Source organism: Hirundo rustica, chromosome 18 (genome assembly GCF_015227805.2).
Source record: "Hirundo rustica isolate bHirRus1 chromosome 18, bHirRus1.pri.v3, whole genome shotgun sequence".
Taxonomy (NCBI): domain Eukaryota; kingdom Metazoa; phylum Chordata; class Aves; order Passeriformes; family Hirundinidae; genus Hirundo; species Hirundo rustica.
In genome coordinates, this window is record NC_053467.1 from 5,396,107 (window position 1) to 5,420,115 (window position 24,009).

General features: G+C 48.5%; 1 protein-coding gene across 16 annotated transcripts in view; it reads left to right on the forward strand.

The window, feature by feature from the left end:
* The window catches only part of CACNA1G (calcium voltage-gated channel subunit alpha1 G), a 142,555-nt gene that overhangs the window by 49,419 nt on the left and 69,127 nt on the right, over window positions 1-24,009 (forward strand). For all 16 annotated transcript variants that reach the window (XM_040081343.2, XM_040081353.2, XM_040081354.2 and 13 more), the window contains exons 4-10: window positions 5,311-5,408; window positions 7,383-7,542; window positions 9,329-9,620; window positions 10,115-10,207; window positions 11,811-12,621; window positions 12,704-12,748; window positions 14,051-14,415. In XM_040081343.2, the coding sequence (XP_039937277.1) occupies window positions 5,311-5,408; window positions 7,383-7,542; window positions 9,329-9,620; window positions 10,115-10,207; window positions 11,811-12,621; window positions 12,704-12,748; window positions 14,051-14,415 (1,864 nt within the window). The remainder of the gene's footprint in view (window positions 1-5,310; window positions 5,409-7,382; window positions 7,543-9,328; window positions 9,621-10,114; window positions 10,208-11,810; window positions 12,622-12,703; window positions 12,749-14,050; window positions 14,416-24,009) is intronic.

A 24,009-nucleotide genomic window follows, 5' to 3' on the forward strand; every position in this document is an offset into this window, starting at 1 on the left:
AAAAGGAGCTGGAGGTGGAGGTGATTGGCAGGCTACTTAAATCAGGAACAGACACCACTTCTTTCTCTCTTTTCTTCCTGAATATTTCTAACGTTTGTTATGATTTTTTCTCTCTCTGTTGAAGGCTGTATTAAACAGTGAGCTCCACTGAAGCCTTCATAAATAACCTTAAGGATGTCTTTCTCCCTCCTGGTTTTGAGCGGTGAATTTCAGGGATGAAATAGGCTGCAGGAAATCCTTTTGTGTTCATAGGTGACAGGAGAAAAAGGGATACCAGAGCCCCCACTCCAACCCTGCTCCGTCTAAATCTGGATGGGGTCTGAGAAGCTCTTTAGCTGAGAGATTGGAAGGAGGGCTATGGTGCCAGACAGGTCTCTGCAGGGAGCTGTGATTCCATGGCTGCAGTAGCTGGAGCAAGATGCCCGTTGGGTGCTCTGAGTGAAGCTTCCAGCATGTGGCCTTCACCCCACAGCACCAGATTGCTTCACAGGAAAGCAGTGCTCCTCTGAAGGGTATTTTAGCTGTACAAGGCTGACCAAGGGGCTGTTTCAGCTTCCTGGTTTAGACACAGGGAAGAAAGATCTGGTGTGGGACTGCCTACAGGAGCCCCTGCTGCAGCCTCCCACTGCAAAGGCTGTTCTTCCCCCATATATTAGTCTCTTCATCCCTTAAAAGCAAAACTAACAGGGAGGCAGTGTGAATGTTGCTTTTTCATCCCCCATACCTCTGTTGAGCTGTCTGACCCAAGGAGCAGCATGTGAGGATGTGGCAGCAGTGCCCTCTCTGCTGCCTGGGCACCCCAAGCGAGCATTGGGGTGTAATTGCCCGTGTAAGAAGCTGATTTGCACGTGCAATTACCCAATGTGCAGCCACTGCCACAGCCACAGCCCCTCTGGGCCACAGGGAAAGCTGCACCAAACCTGCTCCCAGAAGCCTAGCCCTCTCCTGGGCTTTCCAGGATGGATATGAGTGTCCTGGAAACTGGGAGGCTCCTCCATGCCCCCACTGTGTCCTGACTAATCCCAAATTAGGTGCTTTGTGCTCAGAGCAGAAGTGCCAGAACAACATCAAGCCAATATTCGTCATCATGAACCTCCAGGAATTCAATATCTGGGGCTGTGCTGTGCAATTTAATGTTTTAAGTTACTTTTGGGTGGATAAAGAGTAGCTAAAACCTGGGCACAAATGAAATCCATAGCTGTGGATGCTTTGTGCTCCGTGCTGCCTTCCCACAGCCTTTGGAGCAGAGCATCCTGAACAAGCTGCATCCCTGACTCACAGAAACCTGCTGGGTAAAAGAAAGCCCTCAGCAGTCTCCCTCACAGCTGAGCTGACTCAAATCCACGTGTGAAAAGCTTGGAGGGTTTTTTTTTTAAAGTTTTAGGACTTTTAGAAAGGTAATTCTTTAGTTTCTTTCAGTTCTGCAGCTGAACTTGCTGCTGCTTCAAAAGTCTCATTAGTCAAGTGTCCTGACTGGGACACATGGTGCAGCCAGATCCAGCAGGCTGTAGGGTTTATGCTCTCTTTGTGCTATTCTTTTTCTTCTGTTCAGCTTGATTGAAATGAGTATTTTTAAAATTAAGCAACACCCACCAGTGTGGTGAGACTCGCAAGGCTCCGAACACAACCGCTGAGTGAAAGCAGAGCACAGCCAAGCTGGCGAGAGGCGGGGGAAATTTCATTCCAGCTTTCTTGAAGATACAACGCCACCTAAATAATTTCCCCTTGTCTTTTCCAGCACCGATGGCTTAATATCATCCGCTGATGGCTGTGCTTTGTAGATAAAGAGTGTCTACATACCCAGTTTTGGAAGCTTTTTAACGCTGAATAAATCTCAGCCTATCTCTCCCTAGCAGTGCAGGGTTCTGAGTGTGCAGAGGGTGGGCAGCTCTCAGGGGTGGCCCTGCCTGCATCTACTGCTGCTTTGCTGCCGGTTCCTCATGTGGCCTTGGTCACATCCCCTGGCTGTGCAGCATCCCCAGCACACAGCTGTGAAAGAGGACAGTTCAAGCTTTCCTTGGAAAGTGCCCTCAGCAGAAACTGTGTGTGTGACTCTCCTGAGTTTTCACATCTTCTACTTCCTGAGCAGGAGTGATCCTGGCAATGGGAACAGAGTCAGGGCTGAGATCAGGGTGCTTCAGAGAAGCAATGCTGCCTATGTGTGAAAAGGACATCACTGGAATTTCTATGCTCTGTTAGAGGTTCTCTGGGTAAGCAGAGCCCCTTGAACTCTTCCTGTGATGCCCTGAGCATCACTCTTGAAAGCCCCTTTGCCTCAGGGTTGCTGCCTGGTATTGCAATCAGGCAATCCTTCCCGGTGCGTTGGGTTTTACATTACCCCAGCATGCTCCAACTCACTGTCTCCAGGTGGAATAGGGATGAGTTTCACCTGCCTGCTCCATCCTGAGGCATTCCTGTTGCCTGTCAGCTGAGCTCTGGGAGTTTTCCTGCTTGGAGAAGCATTTGCCAAAGGTTTGCATCAGCTCCCTCTCTGCCTCCCACCAGCAGCCCATTATTCGTCTGGCTTTGCAGATGCTCCACTTTTATTCTTAGAAAGTCCTAAATATTTCCGCTTTCCTTCTGAGTAACTCCAGTGATCGGGGGTTGCTGATCACCCTGACGAGCTGTGAATCCGTCCTATTTAATGCTGAGTTTCTCTCTGAGTCTTTAACTTGGCTGGGCACCAGGTTGGTGGCAGCAGCGCTGACAGGCATCGTGCCTTCCCCTCGGAGCAGAGATGGCATTTGAATTGAAGCTTCATCAGGAGCCTTTTACACTGCAGATTTCCAATGCATAAATGCTATATATGCTGGCAAATGTACCTGTCACCTCACCAGCTGGTGACGTCCTGACATTTGCTCTTCCTGAGTATCTTCCCTTGCTAAGGATGTGGATTGATTCTTCCTGTGCTTCCCCTTGCCTTGGGAAGTGACCTTAGAGTTGGGGACTGGTGCTGTTCTCACTGGACTTGCTCTTTAGTGACTTTTACTGACATTTTTTTCTCTAGTACTGCATTCTCTCAAGGCACTTGAGCTGTTGGTTACCAGCAAGGTGTGAACCCTGTAGTCTGTCTGGGGCCGAGCTTGGCAGCACTGTAAGACCAGTTCTGGTAGCAGTGTCCAGCAACACAGGCAGGAGACCACCTTCTTGCTCTTGGTCTTGGTGTTCAAGTGTTTGCTCAAGCCTCTGGGTTGTTGTTCTGCTTGTTCCTTTAAATTTGGCATTATAATTTTTCTTTAATAAGTTAAATCAAAATGCATTTTACAGCACGTCCTTTGCAGCTTACAAGCACTCACGTCTCTGGAAGTGCATCTGGAGCTGTCATTAATCAGAAGATGGTTTGTCTTGGTGCATGTAACCACATGCTGCTCTGAATTTTGCTGGCAGCCTCTGTTTTAATAATGGATGAAAGAAAAGCTGTATATTTGATATGGGCTTTTTACCTGAATATTGCCAACCACACAGAAATCTTTTTGAACAGCGAGTGAAACTTGATGCAATGAAAGCCAGGGAAACCACTCCTCACCTTATCCAAAGCTTGCCCAATGCAGGGAGTCCTGTGCACTGAGGAAGGAGCTGGTTTTCTACCCCCAGGTCAGGCGGGATTCTGTGAGCAATGCTGCCTTCCTTTCTGGTCAGCAGCTGAGAACAAATTCATAGTATCCGTATGTGCCTGTCCAACCTCCATCTCCTGGGACTGTCCCATTGCTGTGAGGGTCAGCTAAGCAGAGAGGAATATGCTAAGGTTATTTTGATCTTAGATATGGTTTGATTGTCATCATCATTCTCACTAGAGCCTATCAGGTAAAGCCTCACTGCACTGAACATGGAGTTATTTATTTGGGGACTGGAAGGAGGCCCTTCTCCACCCTGGGGCACCCCTCACCTGCTGGAGGCCAGGAGGGAGGAGAGTGGGTTTGGCTGATCACAGCAAGAAGAGAAGCCTCCAGTGTGCTGCAGCCATGGCAAACCCAACACAGTAGTGATGGATCTTGTGGGATTTCCAGCAGGGAGGAAAGGGTTGGCACTGATGCCTTGGTGCAAGAAGTGACTAAAACCTCCTCCAGAAACTTGATGCCTAATCAGGTGAGATTAATTTAGACCGGGGCAAGTGTGGAGGAAGGTTGTGAGTGAGACGCAGAGAGCCTGTCTGTGAGATGGGGCTGGAAGAACTTGATTTGTTTGACTTTGCAAAAGCAAGGCTGAGAGGAGATGTGCTTTGTCCTCTGTAAATACATGGGTGGGTAAACATCAGGGACAAATAACAGCCAGAGAAGCTACTTTAAAGGCAGTGCTGCCGTAAGAACAAACGGATATGAGTTTGTCCTGAATAAATTCAGGCTGAAAGTTAGGCTTCTAGCCATCAGAGTCAGAGGGAGGGAACCACCCAGCTTGTTTGGAGATGGAATTTGGTAATTTTTGGAAGAGATTAGTATGCTGTGGTTGCCTGTGGCAGTGGGAGCCTGACTGTTCAGGGAGCCTCAGGGTTGTCTTCCTTGCCTTTGCCTGGCTCTGCCTCTTCAAGAATATTCTGGACAGAGCTCTTGGATTTTCCCACAGCCAGAGAGCAAATTCTTGGAGGTGTTGTGACTGATGACTCTGTTGTGCTTGAGCAAAGGTGCCTTGAGAACACTGAGAGGTACTGGGGCACCTCAGGGACTTGCAGCCATCCAGGTATGTCCTAAGTCTTGTGAATGTTGCTCCTCTATGTCGAGCTGAGAAATAACCCTGTCAGACAGTGCGAGCATTGGGAGGTTTCTAGGTCCATGTTGGCCCCATTTTTTATCTGCAAGTGTCAACAGTTTTGATCCTATCTGCCAAGGGTCTCTGCTGGGCAGAGGCAGCAGAGCTCAGTGTCCTGTGCTGCTCATTTCCTGTGGCCCACAGAAGAGTCTGCACCAGGAGATGTTCTTCCTTTCAGGACTGTGGTGGTGCTCAGCACAACAAACTCAGATTCACTACGGTATCCGTAAAATTGATAAAAACAGGGCTGTGCCTGGAAATTTCCTCTCTGGAGTATGCAGGGACTTTCAGAAGCTTCTGCTTGGCTCTGTGCAAAAACAGTAGAGAGAGAGATCGAGAGATCTGTAGCTGTGTGAGCTGGTGTATCACATTCCCCCTCATTGACTTTATCCTGACACGCAAATAAGCCTTAATTAATTCTTCTGGCAAAGTTTCCTGATGGGAGAGATGCAGTAACAAGTCCCTCTGAGAGTGGTTGGCATTTGATGTTTGCTTTATAATGTTTGATAATCTAACATTTCTCCACTGGATCCATGACACTCCTCTGTGGTTTTGTGTCTTTCTCAGGATGCTGGAGTATTCTCTGGACCTGCAGAATGTCAGCTTCTCAGCCGTCCGCACCGTCCGAGTCCTGCGGCCACTCAGGGCCATTAACAGGGTCCCCAGTAAGTCAGATCCTTGTTCCTCTCTGTTGGGGCCAGATGTCTGGATCCATGCCCCAAAGATGGAAGGGCAGGCCCAGATGCTTTGATCTTACATCACAGCTCAAACATTTGCCCAAGCCTGGCAGTGCTGGATCCTATGACCACTATCTGGGTTCCTTTTGATACCTGGCATCAGAAATGAGTCAATAAGTTATCCAGGACTGTCTACAGACACCTTCCTTTCTTACCTGAAGAGGGTGTGAGGAGGCTGCAGGTGATAGGGATTGACTGAGTCCACAGCCTTTGCCAGGCAGTACAGGCAGTGGGGTCTGAGCCATGCTGCTCCCACCCTCCCTGGGATATTCCATCCGACCCTGGAGAAATTGGGGTGAGAGGAAGTATTGTTGTGCCTGGAGATAGATAGCCCCCTGGAAGATGCTGAGGACTCCATAGCTGGTCCATACAGCCCAAACCCCCAGCATCTCCAAAGCAGACCTGTGTGGGATGGGCAGTGGCTCTTCAGTCCTGGTGGATCAGGTCATGGACAAGGCTCTCAGCCCTGTTTTAAGCAGCAGTGGATGGCACTGCCTGCTGCTGCATGGCAGCCCAGCCCCAGATGGCACTGGCCATCACAAACCCTCTGACTGCCCTATGCCGTGCAAATCCCAGTGCTCCCTGAGAGACATTGAACACCGTCCCTCTCAGAGGCTGTATGGATCAGGTATGTTAAGTATAACTCCAACTGCACCAGAAGTGTCCTTTTCCTGGTCCTACAATACTTGTCATCAAATCCAGTACTGTTTTAGCCAAATTAAATCCAAGTCTGCACTCCCCTCTCTGAACTGGCCCAATGCCTTGATGAGAACTAATCAGCTTCAGTTCTCTCTGCTGATGCTGGAAGTGCCTGGGATTTATTTATTTTCCTGCTTCTGACTCTTGAACTTAATCTGGCTTTGCTGCTGATGTTTCAATCATTACAAAAGCTTCAGAATCCTGTTTGCAATGTTGGTTTTTTGTTTTTTTTTATCCCCACTGCTGAACTACTGGACAGCTGAATTTATCCACCACTGTCTAACTGGAGATGTAATTCACTTAATGTGTTTTGAAATCCTGGGTAATTTATCTTGTCTTCTCTGCAACATAGTTACAGTGGGATAGAAATGCAAGGTGGGAAAAATAAAAAATGAGCTTTGTATGATGATCAATGCAACAACCACAGAAGGTAATTTTAGTTAATTAGGAGTTAACGCAAGGTGCCTGTTCCCCAGTAAAGGAGTAGAAGAAAAATCCTGAGAGAGGAGGTAACAGCATCGGGATAAAAGAAAAAAGTCTTCCTGAAGTATCAAAGTAAAGGGTGCAACAGTAAAGCTTTCTTTAGATAAAAGTCAATATAAGCAAGTGAGAGAATGCAGAACATGGGGAAAGAAGGAGAGTGAGAGATAAGCAGAATATTACAGAGATGTCAGATTAAATCAATTTTTTTGTGTGTAAATGTCAAGTTGAAGTCACCATCAATTTGTCTTTGTTACAGAACTAGCTGTTCCTGAACTTGTGAGAATTAACTGCCAGAGAGAGTCCTGTATCTTAAGGAAGAGAGAGCATTTAGGGTAGATGAGGGGAAATAGGGAGGGAAGGGAATTTTGAAATATACTGAGTGGAGAAAGAAATACAGTTGAGCGAAGGAGAACATCAGAATTTAAACTGAGGGAAGAAAGGAAACATAATTGCTAGAAAACTTTGAAGAAGAGGACTTGAGGAGCAGGGAAGGTAGGTCTGGTGTCCAGGAGCAAGGCACGAATGAAGGGGGGGTGTTCCAGGGGCTCTGGGGGGAAGCCAGAGAGGATGGGAAGCTGTGACTGTTCACAAGCCACATGCGAGTGATGAGGATAGAATGAAAAGAATAGAAGAAAATATAGGTGGAAAAATATCAGTGGAAAGGAAAAGGAAAATTTTCATTGAAGAAAATTCAATGTGAACTTTTCCCCTTTGCCTCAGGTATGCGTATCCTGGTGACGCTGCTTTTGGACACACTGCCCATGCTAGGGAACGTCCTTCTCCTCTGCTTCTTTGTCTTCTTCATCTTTGGCATTGTGGGAGTCCAGCTGTGGGCAGGTTTGCTCAGGAACCGCTGCTTCCTCCCTGAGAACTTCAGCATGTGAGTCTGTGTGGGCAGCACCAAGTGTCTCCCCAGCTTGAGGGAGGCTGTCCCTCCAGGATCTCCTCTGTAAAAAAGTCCTCCTCTTCTGTAAATGCTCTCTGCTCCTAGATGCCACCATCAGTCCTGCTTGGGTACACACAGTGGGAACAGATCGAGCTGTAATAATTTGTCATTTGCATTTGCAGACTATCCTTAACTCTTAGCTGGCACTTGAGAACCTCTTTGATTGCTAAAAGCCCCCAGGAAAAGCCTCTGAGAATGGGAATTTCTAAATTCAGCATATCATTAATATGTGTTTTTTTCTATGTGGAGATGCCCAGGTCAAAATCCCCTCCAGCAGCTGCTGGTGTTTATTGCCACAACTTTTGTATTTCCACCTAAACCACAGGAAAAGCTAATGGAAATACTGTGCATTTTTGATGCTAGATACTTTTCAGCCTCAGAGCAAGAGATGGCCCCTATCCCAAAGTGTTAATTTTCACAGATCCCTGAATTTTAAGGCCAAAAGAACGGTTGTGATCAGTTTTCTGGCCTGATGTAGCACTGTTTGAACAGTAGTTGAAATACCTGGTAGCTGACAGTCTCTTTCAGGGTTTCCATGCCTGTTCTACCTACCTGCTTTTTTCCACCACCTCCACCCCTTCAAATGCTTGGAGAAAGGTAGGGGACTGCAAACCCTTGATGGCTCTGCCAAGTTCTGCCATGCCCGTCACCTGTCAGTGGATTGCTGATTCACCAGGGTGGATCTGGCTGGATTCACACCTGAATGGAGGAATCCTACAAGCCCAAAGCCGCTTTCCTATACACAGTAGGACCGTGTTGCTACTGCTGCTGTGGCCAGGCTGGCACAAGGCACCTTCCAACCTCTCCCACCCACCTCCTAATCAACTCCCACCCCTCTTGGAGGTCATGCCCTCAAAGGGTGGCTGGAAGTGTCATTACCAGGACACATCCCTATTAAGTAAATGTCAGCAGAGCAGAGGGATAGCTTCACCACTGAGCAAATCCAATAGAGCCACAGGTTTGGGTGCTGTTTAATTGAGCCAGAATTCCAGGGGTTTAGATAGGCTTTGAAGGGTATTACAGACAATTCTGCAGGAATTAACCAGGCTGAACTAGGCTTAAAAATATCTTCGCAAGCTTTAGTGGGAGTGCTGGCAGCATTAAGGAGATAGTGTGTGCAGAGCAAGGAGCCAGTTTCTGACTGGCCATGGGTTGTTTCATCTCCCTGGAGAGTATTTTTGCCTGGTTTGCTGTGGTAAGGCCACCCTCAGAGGGAATTTAGAGCTTATCTGTGGGCTGAATTGACACGGTGAAATGCAGATGAAGGACCTGTCTCTGATTTTTAGGAATCTTGGGAGGTCCTTGTGCACAGACTATCCCTAAACAATTCTCAGCATCTCCAGAAGGACAGGACATACAGGAGCTTAAATTGACTGATTTCAATCTTACTGCAGCAAAGACATTTCAGAGAAGCCCTGTCATGCTGAATCCTTCTCTTAGTCTCCCAACGTCAAAGCCAGAGTGCTTCCAGAGGGAGTAACTTGTCAAATGCCATCAGAGGGATTGCCAAGGGGCTGAGTACACTGCCTCAGTTTCTCAAAACCCAGTTAAGGACATCAGCTCACCCTGTGGGGCTGGAGTAAGTCCAAGGGGATTCCTTCTTAAAAAATCAGCTTTAAGATCCAGAAAAGCAGATATCAGACAGTGCTATTACAGTTATCTCCTTGCCAGATTGCTTGCAGTCAGTGTGCAAACCCCAGCCCTGTCTGGACTCTTTCAGCCCCTACACGGTGGATTTGGAGCGGTACTACCAGACAGAGAACGAAGATGAAAATCCCTTCATCTGCTCCCAGCCCCGGGAGAATGGGATGCGCTACTGTCGGAGTATCCCAACACGGAGGGAAGAGGGTCTGGAGTGCACCCTGGATTATTATTCCTACAATGACACCACTAACACGTCTTGTGTGAACTGGAACCAGTACTACACCAACTGCTCTGCTGGGGAGCACAACCCCTTCAAGGGAGCCATCAACTTTGATAACATTGGCTATGCCTGGATTGCGATATTTCAGGTGAGCCCTGTCTGGCAACTGTTACAAGGTGACAGCAGGTCCTGCCCCCAGCATGTTCCCAGGGGCTGTGTAATTGCACTCCTGGGGCTGTTTTGCGCTAGTAAACACTTACATAGTAGTGCACAGGTGCTCAAAGTGTTAGGGATACAATATGATGCCTGTTTTGAGAACATCTCCACCTCACATGCATGGACAAAACCCTGTGGGTGTGCAGTCTGATGATGCTGGTGTGGGGCTGAGCCTAGAGACTGCTCTTCTCTGCAAAATGCACTAGTGGCCCTTAAGTCCAGCTGGAAAGGGGCTGGATTCAGCCTGGGCAGCTGGTGATGTGGCTGTTGGCATTGGGAGGAGCAGGAATTGGCTCCTCAGCATCTTGTGCTGCACAAAGACCTACTATGGCCTGTCAGACATGTCCCAGCCAGAAGAAACGTTGCCTGTGCACTTTGTTGCAACTGAGCCTTGAGGAGTTTGTTTTCCCTTCCTGTCTCCACTAGGTCATCACGCTGGAAGGCTGGGTGGACATCATGTACTTTGTCATGGATGCACACTCCTTCTACAACTTCATCTACTTCATCCTCCTGATCATTGTGAGTGGCCTTAGGGGAGCAGGGGGAGTCCTCCTGGCATTTGGAGAGAGCAGAGTGGAGTCACCTAGAGGAACAGGGCAGAGGATGCAGTGAATATAAAAGCTAAAGCAGCAACCAGCCAGCTGGGAGAAACACAGCTTCCCTATGGAATTGTGCTGCTGCAGCATTTTGCTGCAAACATAAGGAAGGAAAGAAAGATGTACTCAAGCAGTAGTTGATACACTTCTGTTGTTGCTGCTGCTTCTACTACTTCTCTCCATGTGCTGCAAGATTCTCTCTCTTGCTTGCCACCATGAATTTAAGTTTTAAAGTAGGCAAATTTCACCTGGTCAGTTTCTGAGTGCCAGAAAGGGAAGAGGCTGCCCAAAAATTCCTCCACATTGACGAACCCATCTGGTTGGGTCTTTAGTACAGTGGGGATGTTTCGGGAAAATAGTCCCAAACTTCAGAGAGCACGTTTAGAAAGGAGGGAAGAGATTACTGCCCACAGCCCACCCACACTTAAAAACATCATCTGAGACCACCCACAAAGGAGCCAACAAAGGGTTTCTACGGGGTGGGCTCCATGATGGGCTTCATCTATGCAAGCAGGATTGTCTACAGTGACTGGCTGAGTTCGTTGTCTATACTCCCTTTATCGTCAAGGCAGAAAGAAAGGTGCTTTAAGGGGGTGATTCATCTCCTCTGAAGGTAGACATCCAAAATAAATTAGATGCATTGCAGACTTGATGCGCCTATTTCTCTCTTGACTCTAAAGGATCATTAGGTGCCTCACTCAGATGTAGCTGAGTGAGATGAGTCCTTGTCTTGCTACACAGTTGGTCTAAGTCCAGAAAAACAGCTGCACATTGTCAGTTAGGTCATTGTGGGGATTTCTGCTCCTTATCAAACCAGGAATCAATCCCTGACAAGAAAGTAGATGGTTGTTAGTCCATAATGCTGTTTTTTTCTATTAGCTTCCCCAAGAGAGAAACAAACCCTTGCTCTCAGCCTCCCCAAGATGACGAAGAGGAAGAGCAAGCAGTACTTTTCCAGATGCAGTGCTAGTAACATTAGCATTGTGTGATAGCCCGTTAGCACGTCAGTAATTCCCTGTGATCCAGGCTGGGCTCTGCAGAAAGCAGAACCTCACGAAACCCTGGTTGAAAAGAAAATCTCCAAGCTGTGGGTACAGGCTGCTGATGCCCTTGCGTAACAGTCACCCGCAAATCCCGTTAGCAGAGGAAAGGGATCTGCTCGCAAGCTGCCCACACACTGGCAGAAAAAAACACTCCTATCAGGAAGGCTCAGTGCATTCGTTGTAATGCCACTAATTGTGATAATTACAACTGCTGTCTGTGGAGAGAGAAAAACACATCTTAAAAGAGCAAGAAATTTTTGTCATAATAATCTTCTCTCGTCTTTGATCTCTGACGTCCTCCATGGGGGGCTGGCGTGGGAGTCCCTGGGGCGGGATCTCGGGGGGTGAGTCAGCCTGGCCAGTGGTCCTGCCGGATGACACAGGTGGTGGGGTTGGCTGGAGTTTGCCCCCACCCTTTGTGCCCTGCAGATCTGTGGGGAGCCACGGCCACACTGAGGTGACTGATGTCCCCTGTCGCCTTAGGTGGGCTCCTTCTTCATGATCAACCTGTGCCTGGTGGTTATAGCAACGCAGTTCTCTGAGACAAAGCAGCGTGAGAGCCAGCTGATGAAGGAGCAGCGTGTGCGCTACCTGTCCAACGCCAGCACCCTTGCCAGTTTCTCAGAGCCAGGCAGCTGCTATGATGAGCTCCTCAAGTACCTGGTTTACATTGCCCGGAAAGGCAGCAAGCAGCTGGTGAAGGCCTACAGGGCAGCAGGCGTGAGGATGGGCTTCCTCAGCAGCCCCACCAGCAAGGCGGGGGCTGAGCAGCATGCCAGGAAGCGCAGGAGCAGGAAGAGATCCTCTGTGCACCATCTCATCCACCACCATCACCACCACCACCACCACTACCACCTAGGCAATGGGAACCTGCGAGCACCTCATGCCAGCCCAGAGATCAGTGATGTGGAGACCAGCTCACTCCACAATGGGACCAACCGACTGATGCTCCCTCCCTCGGCACCCAACTCCCTGGGAACCCCCAGTGCCTCTCCCAGCAACACAGAGTCTGTGCACAGCATCTACCACGCCGACTGTCACTTTGAGCCAGTGCACTACCGGTCATCTCTGACACAGCCAAGCCTTGGCTTGCCAAGCCCAGAAGGGATCCCCAAGAACATGGTGGGCAGCAAGGTGTACCCCACAGTGCACTCCAGTACCTCCCATGAGATGTTGAAAGAGAAGAACCTTGGGGAGGCAGCAGTGGGTGCTGGAAGCAGCACCTTGACAAGCCTTAACATCCCTCCTGGGCCGTACAGCACCATGCACAAGCTTCTGGAGACACAGAGCACAGGTGAGCTGGGGTTGGATCTACATCTGGGGCTGCTTTCCAGAAATAAAATTTTGTCCTAATTTTTATCTCTGGATTTTCGCAGGGTTCTTTTCAGTCCATGTTACAGAGAAAGGCGATGGCTTTCCAGGTGAGATGAACAGGAATCTTCTGACCTACCTAATTTCTCTCAGAGCCAAATTTAGGAGAGAGGTTTCAACCTCCCAGACTTCATACCTGCAATAATCCAAAGAATATGAGGATTTTCAGTGAATCCATTTTCTTTGCAATCCCCATCTTGTAGATTAGACAAATACAAGAGAGCTAGAGTGGGATTTTGACAAGGATATGTAGTGACAGGAAGGAGGGAATGGCTTTAAACTTTACAGAGGGTCCATTTAAACTAAATGTTAGGACAAAATTCCATGATTTCCCTCCACCCCCAAACCATTTATAGGAAACACTTCCCAAATCCTGTGCTTTCAAAATCAGATAGAGCTTGCAAGTGGGCACCTTCCAGTTCTGAGTCCTATCACACCCCTGAGCTCTGCGTAGTTCCGCTCCTGTGGGACACAAGGCTCAGGGAGATTGAGTCATTAGGGAGATGATGAGTATTAAAAATCTGTGATTGGCTCAGGAAGCCTGTAAGAGTCAGACACTGAATGCATCTTTCTTGGATCAGGGGTTTCCTATCTTCACTGCAAGATGCTCTTTTCGCCTTCAATCTTGAAATTTGGGAGTTCAGGCCAGTCTAGTCCAAACACTCTCAGCCTCCAAGAGGTTTCTGGCTAAACTTTCCCAGGCAGTCAGTACCTTCTCTGCCCCACTGCAATGACATTGACCTTTCTAGCTGGGAGCTGTACTGGGAAGAGACCAAATCCTGCCCCCAGCCCAGAGGCTAAACACACAGAAATGGGTTCTGAGTTGGTTTAGCACGGGGTTTACATTCTCACTGCTGCAGTGAAGGAGTCAGGCACACACATTGCCTCTCTCCTTGCAGTCAGCTAGTGGGAATTTTGGGGAATATCCTGCTGATATTTCACCCAGAAGATGCCTGGCAGCTGCCACTGAGGCCGGCATGTGGAGAGGGAAGCTAGTGGAGCATCAGCAGAGGGAATGGGAAAGAAAGCTGCTAACAATCCTCCTGCTAATTACAGCCAGGAGCATGCCAGGACTCGAGGAACCGATTGCTTCCTCCTTCCTGTAATGGCTAGAGATGTAATGAGGTGTGCTCAGCGTCCATGGCTGGGGTGGGATCTGTCTGGGGGCAGCAAAGAGAGCTTCATAAACAGAGAGAAGGCAGTTGGGGAGCCCAGGTTTTAACCCAGCAGAAGCCCTTCTCCCGTTAGGAAATGCCTGTCATCTCAGGGGCAAAAGCTTGGTGCTGACAGGGAGAGGGGGTTGCTTCCTGCAGCTGATGAGCTGCTCTTTCCCTGCTCTGCTGGCATTTCAGGTCCCTGTCAAAGCTCTTGCAAGATCTCCAACCCCTGTACCAAGCTGGATGGTGGCTCCTGCACCCCCGAGAGCTGCCCTTACTGCCTCACGGCACTGGCGGGTGAGGCCGAGCTGTCAGACAATGAGACAGCTGACTCAGACAGCGAGGGAGTCTACGAGTTCACACAGGATGCCCACTACAGTGACCAGCGGGACCCACAAAGGGGCAAAACCCAGGCCAGGAGAGCCCACCTGGTGCTGGCCTTCTGGCATGTGGTGTGTGAGACCTTCCGGAAGATTGTGGACAGCAAATATTTCGGCCGTGGGATTATGGTGGCCATTCTCATTAACACGCTCAGCATGGGGATCGAGTACCACGAGCAGGTGAGTGCTGTCCTGGCAGCTCCTGGTGTAGAGGGGTTGCAGGTGGGGTTATGAGTCTGAATTCAGCTGCTGGCAGGATGGTTTAGGGTGAGAGACATTGGAATGCTCTGGGAAGGGTCCCAGAATGGAATAAAGCAGGCTTTTTCCTCAGAGCCTGCTTCCACATCACCTTGACTGGTACCTAGCTATGTGAGCTCCTGCATGCTAGCCCTGCCAGGGATGATCAGCACCATGCTGACACCACTGTCCCCTGAGCAGCACCAAGTGGTGCCGGGGTCTATGGTGAGGGGACCAAGGAGAGGAAGCAGCCCTTTGCCACCAGGTCAGTGAGCCTGGCAGTGCTTGAGGCTTGCAGTGCTGCTGGCAACTGTGGGCTCTGTGGGCTCTGGAGTCAGTGCAGCTGCAGGCGGGGAACTATTGAATTTTAACTCCTTGGAGAGGAGGTACCAAATGGCCTTGCCTCCTCAGTGAATGCTCCAGCAGCAGCATGATGAGTTCAAAATAGACTCATCACTGGCTATTTCTTCGCTCAATTATCTAAGTCCTTGCAGGCAAGAGACTGCCTCTGCTCCAGCCTCTCACCTCTCTCACTGAGCAGAGCTTTTCCTATATATAGTCATTAAGAAAAGCAGTTGCCATGTTTCTCTTGAAACATCCCCATGAGGATGACAAGAACTCTGTTTTCAGAGGCTTTGCTGTGGCCTCACATGGGTTTTGTGGCTGCTGCTGGGGCCTGCCTGGCATGGCGCCCTTGATCCTGCCTAAAGCACGTGTCTTGGGGCTGCAGATGCATGCTTCCTTTGGGGTGAAGAGTTTATGAGTGGGGATGCAGAGATGCTGCAAAACCTTGTTCTAGACCCCTCCCTGTCTTGAGAGCTCCCAGCATGCTGCTTCTTCTGGGATGTCAGAGCTCTGTGCTCCCCGAAAGACACAGCCACTGCTGTGCCTGCACAAGTCTTGGCTGGGAGCTCATTACATCTCAATTCGAGATTCCACTTTTCCCCCTTCCTGGCATGTTTCATGTTTGCTGAGTTGCTCATATTGTATGCAGAGATGTTTCTCCCCTAGCTCCCGGTGGAAGTGGTGGTGGCTGCAGAGTAACTCCCAATTCCCCTGTCATCCTGTGGCATTAATGCCTCAGTGACCGAGGGCCAGGGAGACGTGGCTGTGCTGAATGTGTCCCTTCCAGCCAGCACCTTCCCCCTGATGCTCTGATGCAGTCTGGCTGGCTAAGTGTTGTTTTCAGTACACATTAAACAGTGGTGCACTCCAAAATTATGCTGGTTTCACCTTCATTTGCTGCCCTTGGTAGGAGCTCTGTGGGGAAGCTTGAGTGATTCCACCTTTATTAAATAATCTCGGGAAGATCATCTCCAAAGCAGCTGAGAGGAGGTGGTTCACAGAAACTAATAAACACTTATTTCTCCCCTGGCTGAAGGGTGAAAGCACATTCATGGTGTCTTTGCTGTGACTGCCCAAGGGCTGGATTGTCAAAACATGTTGCCCTTTACCAGGGGCATCTTTGGGAGATGCTGGTGTGGGCTCTCACCCAAGGGGACCACCCCACTGGGGATGGGTGACTGAGCAAGCTCCCATCATCAAACACCCTAAGTGCAACACACTCCTTAATTCATTGCCTTGGGAAAAGTGGGGCAGGAGGTTTCTGATTTTTGCCCTGGCCAGTGGTGACTCCCAGCAAACACCTGATTGACAAGAGGCAGGTTTTTCAGGTAACAAGGGTGAAGGGAGATGGTAAGTGTGGGGAGATTCCAGACATTGTAGGTGGTTGCTTTCTTTAATGGCATTTTGAAGCTACTACTCTTCCAGATTCCTTTCTCCCAGGCATTTGGAGGGAATAGCAGAGCTTGTTTTATTAGTTCATCTGCTCCAAGTGGCGGCAGAGAGCAGAGAGGTGTTTCTTTGTAACCTCAGAAGGCTTAAAGTTGGCAATTTCATAATCTGACAGTTATGAGAGCAGGAATTAGAAGGGCAAAAGGCTAGACCAGGCCTCCCTGCAGAGATTATAAACACTGAAACGTGATTTTTTTCTTTTAGAAGAGCTTTTCCTAAAAGTGTGAGTGATCAACCATGTCAAATTTATCTTTAGTGACCGATGTTTGCAAAGACGTCAGGGCGCTTGAAGAGTACTTGACTCCATGACTTTCTATATTAAGCTCTCTGCTTATTTAGACAGTATTTACCTCTTGGGCTTTCCACATCCTGCCCTGGGCACAGTGGGCTATATTAGGGTAAATATTTCAAGGGCCTATTTTAAGGTGTCATGTCAAAACCTTGTGTTGTTTAGTGGCCTCTTGGCAGAGGGGCTGCTCCTCTCTGAGAGGTTGGAGGTTACTCAAGAAAGAAGAGGCTTCCGCCCACCCATGTACCCCCTGCAATGCTGGGTGGGATTCAGCAGCTCTGGGACCACCAGAGCATCCTAGACTTCAAGACAGGAGCTGGTGAGCTGAGATCCTCCTAACAGCCAGGGAGAAAGTTTGCTCCTCTGGAGGTTTGATGTCTCACCTTGGAACAGGCAGCCTGGAGGGACCTGAAACAATCTTTCAGTCTCTTGCTTAACAGATGTAGCAGCCAGAGTAGGCCAGGTTGGGATATTTAAAATGACAGTGGTTCTCTGAAGGCACATACAAATAAGTGGCAATTGGGAGTGTGTTGAAAACACGGGCCCTGACCTCCTGCTGTTTATTTGTATTCACCCATCAGTCAACCTGGTCAGACTGAGCACCCTTGGCCAGGGCTGCTGGATGAGGCTCCTCTTCCACCCAAAGCTCTTTTGCATAGGCCACCTTCCACAGTAAATTGTCAACACCCATTTTACCATCACATGGCTGGGGCTTCAAGAGCTGGGTTTCCTCTAAGCTCCTTCTTGACATGAGCTGACTGACTTTCTCACTCAACACCAGGTTGTTTCCACGTGGCTCCTGCACATGCCTGAGCTGTAGGTACACCTGACTGAGTGTAATTCTGTTTCATCCCCACCCCACCCATCTAGATCCAACTCCTGCTGTTTTCCTGACTCTAGGTGCAGTGGGAGGGAAGCAGCGCAATGTGAGGTGCTTGCAGCACTCGCCACGTTGCGGCTGCTGGGCAGCAGTGTGAAATTTTCCATCAGGGAAATGACAACCAGATTGCCACATATTATTAATGTGGCTGCTAAATAGCTTGTTTTTCTAGAGAGATGAAGCAAAATGCAGGTAGAAACTATTAGCTTTGAGTAGAGGAATATAAATGTGATTTAAAGGTAGACTCGGGGGGATTTTAAATACACTGTTGAACCAATTGACTGATTCGCCTTGGGGAAGCTGAGCCTCTGCAGCACTGCAGGTTCAAACAGCTGGGGCTTTGCAAAAGATTGTTCTGCCTTAGAGCAGGAGTAAAATGTGCTGCTAAACCAGAGGGTTTCTGTGCTGCTTTCCCCCCAGCCCTGGCTGTAAGCCAGGCTCTGTTCCATAATGCTCTGCTTTTATTTTCCTTTTTTACCTCCAAGTCCTTTCTTGGAGTGAAAAGCAAAGGCTTTAGTATGAGGCGTGATGTTGGACTCCTCAGCAGGGGAAAGAATTCGGCAAGGGCTTCCTTGAGGAAGGGCTTTGGGGTTTTGTTTTTGTTTTTAAAATCTGGTTCATATTGAGCTTCCTGGCTGTTCTGAGTTTCCTTGTCTGAACTCGCATTGTATGAACTATATCTTACATATTCATTTGTTTAAATAGCACTTGAATTTCAGCCGCTGTCTCTGCGGTGTTTTGCCATTGTTAACATAACAATGTTAAAAGAAAGAGACTGGAGAGTCCTTCACTGGCCCCCCCCAAGCTGCAATGGGTTCAAATCCCTGCTTGGGTCTTGTATCTGGATTGGATCTAGATTGATCCAAAACCCTGGTGTCTCTGAAAGAAGGAAGAAAGAATTGGTTCAGACCTGTGGGGAGCCTTTTGTTAATTTTTAAAAGCAAATTAGGGAGGTGACAAGGTGAATTACTCTTCTGGGACAGCACCCAAGGAGAAAAGCTGATTATCCATGGGAGGCAGTTTTTCAAGGAAGTGGGATAAGGGCGATGCCTGACAGCCCCCCAGCACGACTGCAGCCAGTGGAGGACCCCCAGCTACAGCAGCCTGTTGTAGGGATCCACAAAGCCACAGTTCCCCAAGCCAAGGTGGACAAATTCCTTCTGCGGGAGACAGGAGCAGCCTAAGCCCATGGCAGTATCCCAGGCTGAATTCCTGGTACATCCTGCTGCAGGGGAGAGAGCAGGGTACAGATGACGTAGAGTTGTCACTGGTAACATTACGATCTAATAGCAGCTGCAGCGTGGAAATACCAACCATCTGCCAAGGAGTCAAAGGAAACCTTGCTGGCAAAATGCATTAAACTGTCTGTAAAGAGTCAAGGCTTGAGAACAAGAGGGTTGTCTTAATCTGCATCACAGAACATGAAATTTTTAGGTATCCAGGATGATGGAGAGGGGAGGTGAAGGGTTAGAAAACCTGCCAGCATCGAGCAACCATTAGGCTGCAGGTTCAAGCATTAATAATAGTCACCCAAATGGTATTTATGTACTTCTGCTTCTCCCTGAATTCAATGTGCAGAGAAGAAGGCAACTGGAAATTATTAGCTGTCATGACACCCACTGATTGATTTCTCCATGTGGGAGGAAAATTGGATTGTTCCTTGGAGAAATGGTGTAAGGGAACTGGGCAGTGGGGATGTGACAGGTTGGTGCCCAGGTCTCAGGGTGCTTGGTGTCCAGAGTTCTGGGCAGACTGGAGAGTAGCAGGTATGGATCCCTGTATGAGCACTGCCTCAAAAGATAAGGGCATCTTTGGGATGAGAAGTACTTCACTCCCAGGACTTGGGCGACAAGAGCATCCCAATCCCCACCAGTTTGAAGCCCAGTTGAATGTTTTGCTGCTGGTGGATTGCAGCTGCAGATTTGTCAGGTGTCTGGAGGCTGCTCTTTTGACCATCCCTCTGTCCTAAAATGAGATCTTGCCCAGTGCTCATTCACCTCCTGAGGGGGCTGTGGGAGATCTAGGGATTGGTTGCAGCTCACCCTTGTCTGGCTGCATAAGCCAGTCATGGACAACACCATGTCCCTTCCAGCCTCGGACAACACCATGTCCCTTCCAGCCTCTGTGGCTCCATGCCAGGTCAATCCAGGGCACATGTATTTTGGCTTCTTTGATGTGCATGGATTTGTGTCAAAAGTCTCCAAGTCAGAGAGAAGGGAATCCTTTTGCTTTGTAAACTATTCTTGGTATCTCTTGCATCTCTTCTGAGTTGCTTCCTGCAAATGCAGGGACTCAAAGACCTGTCCTGTGTCCAGGCAGCAGCTGGTGCTGCAGCAGGGGGTCTCTGCATCACACACCGCTGCTAACTGGTGCTGTACCCCTTAATGCTGTACCCCAGCTGTCTCACTCCACCTGAGTGGTACAGATCAGCTTTGTGGTGAATTTCTCAGTTGATGCTTCCCTGTATGAGTCTGATTCATTAGGCTTTGTTTTAGAAGGGCATTTACACAGGTGTGTGCATCTCTGGGTCAATGAAACAGCCTTTCCTTGGGAAAACCTCCATCTGCCCTGTGCTCTTCCCAGGAGCTCACAAGGCCTCGCATTCATGCACTTTCTTCTCTTCCTAGAGGTATCTCCACTTCCACTCGGGTGCACATCCCACATCTCTATTTGACTTCATTACACATCTCTCCAACCCTGTGCCAGCTGCTCTTAGCCAAGCAATCAAAGCCTTGGCAGCTCAACAAGGCTTTTCCCTCCCTCAGCGCCTGCTGTCTTTGGCCTATGTAGGGCTTGGAGCTACTGTCAGCTTAATTCCTCGACACTCCAGCTGCAAGGGGCACTCCCACGGCAGGAAAATGAGGTGCCCTATGGGCTTGCACATGCCGTATTCAATTAGCTCCTGCTTACGCAAAAATTACTCTTATTAATGGCTTGTTGTTGGAGACTGGAGGAGTCGACGCTAATGGAAGTCATCAGAGCTGTTAATTGCTAGGATCACCAGCTTCAAAACCAACTCTCTATTTGTTATTGGGGGTAATTCTTTTTATGGACCTTGGGGGTTCTTCTGCTTCTCAGGGATTTGAAGAGTTTATGCAGTCTTGTAGGAACTCACATGTTTTAATTGACTCACTTGTGAGGCTCTTACAGGGGTAAAAAATGCCATGGTCCTCTTAGTCATTAAAAAATGGGCTGTGCCTACAAAGCAGACTTTATCCTGGTTCTGGAGACTGAACTATTTGAAAATTAAATGAGATTTCATGCAACTGGAAAGGTTTTTTTAAATCAGATAAATCAGTTCTCTGCATGCTTTAGGGATGAGCCTTTATGTATTCCTTGACACCTGCTAAAGTTTTCTTCAGCTCCCTGGTTGGGGAACCGTAAGTGTCAATCCTTTCCTGTTAATTTAGTTCAGAGGCTGGAAATACTTGGGCTTCCTTAGATCCTATCATTACAGATGTCGTTTCAGCTGCCATCCGTACCCTCCTGTTATCTCTGCTCAGGCAGCGTTGAGAAGAGACTCCAGCTTGGAAAATGATATGTGCTTTCAGAAACTTGCTTCATCCCCGTGTGAAGGGAAAATTGCTTCTCTCTACAGATAGCCAGGCATTTCTTTCTGTTCTTTCTTTGATTATTGTGGTTGATCCCCTTGGGTGGGAGCCAGGAAATTCAGCTAGAGCATCTGGAGCACCCTCAGCTTGCACCACAAATGCTTTCATCTGTAAGCGCTCCTGGTTGTTGGTGTTTTCCCAGGGATCAGTCCATATTTTCCCCCAGTTCTCCTGGTAGAGGTTTGTCCCAATGCTGTTGGCACTCATGACTCAGCCCTGCTGCCACTCATGTCCTCACAGAGCCCATTCCCGCCCTGCTCAGCCCCCAGAAGGAGCAAGGGCAGAAGCCAAGTACTTTTTCCCTCATCTCTGCTGGATTTCAGCTCTTTGTTATAATTGGATTTTTGCTGATGTTATGAAATGAGCGACTTTTCCCCCATGGATGTCTGTCAGCATTAGAGATAGAGTTACCAGCATCAGAAACCCAGGTTCAGCAGAATTGTGCAGGAGCTCTACAGTGACAGCGTTTTTCTTTCCCTTTTTATTTCCTCCCTCCCCGTGGTCCCTTCTCAAGTACTAATGGGGAGATAAGTTTCAAACTTGGTTTAGATTAACCAGAAATAGAGGGCTTTAAATCTCAAGTACTTACAAGGTGTGACCAAGTGGAAATGCAGCTTTTGTTCAGCTTAAGCTCCTTCGAACCTGGGCAGAAGGATGAGCTGGTTCATGTTTTTCTTGCATTTTCTGGGATAATATTCACCCAGAAATCTCAAGCAGAGAGAGATAAGGAGTTTGGGCAAGAATATCTGCTGTGCCTCCTGAGAGTGATAAAGACAACCCAGCTATAGGACTTGGTGGAGGAGGGTGTGGTCTGCACACCTTGTTTATGGGTCTGGGCAGCTATGGTTCATGGCAGGTCCCTTCAGGGTGGGTTGATGAAATTTGCCATCAAATTTGGGCCTCATCCTCTCATTTGCACCCCACTCTCAAGGTAGACAGGAGGTGGATGAGGACACAGCATCGTATGGGCAATCGGGGCCAGGGAATTCAGGTTTTTGCCATGGTTCCTCAACAGAGATGTGCTGGAGAGGAAGGTCTTCTACCAGGAGGTTCCATGTCCACAGGACCCAGCTCCTTCTCTCTGCAGATGTGGGGTGGGAAGGGACACTTGTTGATTGGAATGGGGAAGGCTGCATGGAAGACAAGGAGATTAGCAGAGGTGGCAGAAGGGGAATCCCTCCTGTGCAGACAGCTCTGATTTCTCCTAAATGAAAGCTGCTTTCCTCCCTTTCTTACAGCATTACTTACTGTGGCATGAAATATTCAGCCTCCCTTCAGCCCTTAAGAAAATCCTTCTTTCCCATGCAGTGAAGGGATGTAACTGGACTTGTTCACTTGTGTGTCAAAGTAATTTCTTATAATAAATGCCTATAGATCCTGAACATCCCAGCAGTCTTCCTCAAGCTCACTGAGCAGTGAGAACACTGCCCTTTTCCATGTCTCCAGCCCCAGGAGGAGCAGAGCAAACCTGCTCTTTCTGAATTTTCTTTTGGTTTTCTTTAACCAATTTGGCAAAGGACAAGTAGAGGGAAACCTATCAGACCATGATTAAGCATGGCTCAGGTTTGCTCTGCTGGATACAGGACAATAGCTAAAGCCTGATACCTTTTTAGGTGCCCCAAAGACAATGAATGTCACTTCTGAAAATATGTGTGGATTGAGTTTCTGTTTATAAAGTCACAAGCAGTTCTGGAGCCAACAGGAGCTTTATTCACTGAAGGGAACCAAAGTGGTATTTTGGATGGTCATGGCTTGGGGGGTGCACTGATACAGGGGGATTAACGTGGATGTAATGGGGGCAGTGCATGGAGAAGGCTTGTGGGTTGAGTGAGGACACAGTTATGAGCTATCAGTCATGGGGAACTGAGCATGGGAGAGGGCAGAGACTGGGCACCTCATTTTGTTAATTAAGAGCTGCTTATGTTTGTCAGAATTTCTTGTATTTTGCCCCAGGACTCGTGGTCTGGCTCCTGTTTTGGGGTGGAGCTGGTGTGTGTCTGCACCCACATTGAGGGTGGAGAGAGTCTTATCAGAGCAGTGTCAAGTTGAAAATCCTATCTTTGTGTGACCCATTTGATTTTCTTTCTTATGTATATATATATTAGAAATCTGCAAGTGATGAGTCAGTAAAATGTTGTTGGTGTTTCCTGTGAAAGAGCTGAGGTTGCTATTTTCTTTCTGTGTTATTTTTCCTAGTTGCCATGGTAATGAATTCAGAAAGGTCTTATTCTTGCAGCAGTTTGAATGGGTTAGAAGTTTTCATGGTCTTCTGGATCTGCTCACAGAAGCAAAGCGATATCCCAGAGATATCCCTTGGGATCAGGAGGGATCACTCCTTGCTCTGTGCTGTGGTGAAACAGAAGGGTTTTTCTGTTTTGTTGTTAGCAGGATAGAGAGGAAAGACCCTGGGGTGCTTCTATTCTTTTGTGTTGGCATCCCAGGAGCAGGGGCTGGACAAGACCAGGCTTGGCCACAGCCTGGAGCTTGTTGTCTGGGCAAGGGGGTGTGAGATGGATGGATCTGTGCCAGCCATACCCACAGCACTGGGTGCAGGTCTGATGATGATGATGAAGAGCCTGTGCACTAAATGGGTCACAGCTGGAGGAAGGCAGGACTTGGAAGCCTTGTAAGCTCTGGGCACTGTCTGCTGGGGCACTTGGTTGCACTTTATCCAACAGCAGGGCTTGTTTTTTAAGAAATTGGGGAACACAGACCCCAGGGCTTGCATGACCCCAGTTCCTGTCCTCACCTTCTTCCCTACTCAGTGCCCACAGCCTCTTTTGCTCAGGAGATACGTTGGAGCCCTGTGTGCAGGGAGATATGGCATGTGCCCACATAGAAATGGCGTGTGTCCCTTCTGCTGTTGAAAAGCTCACTCATGAGCCTCTAGTCAGCTTTAAAAATAGGGGGGAAAAAAGGAAAGAAATGCATTGCAGCCTATTTCTGAATGCTGAAAAAGGGCA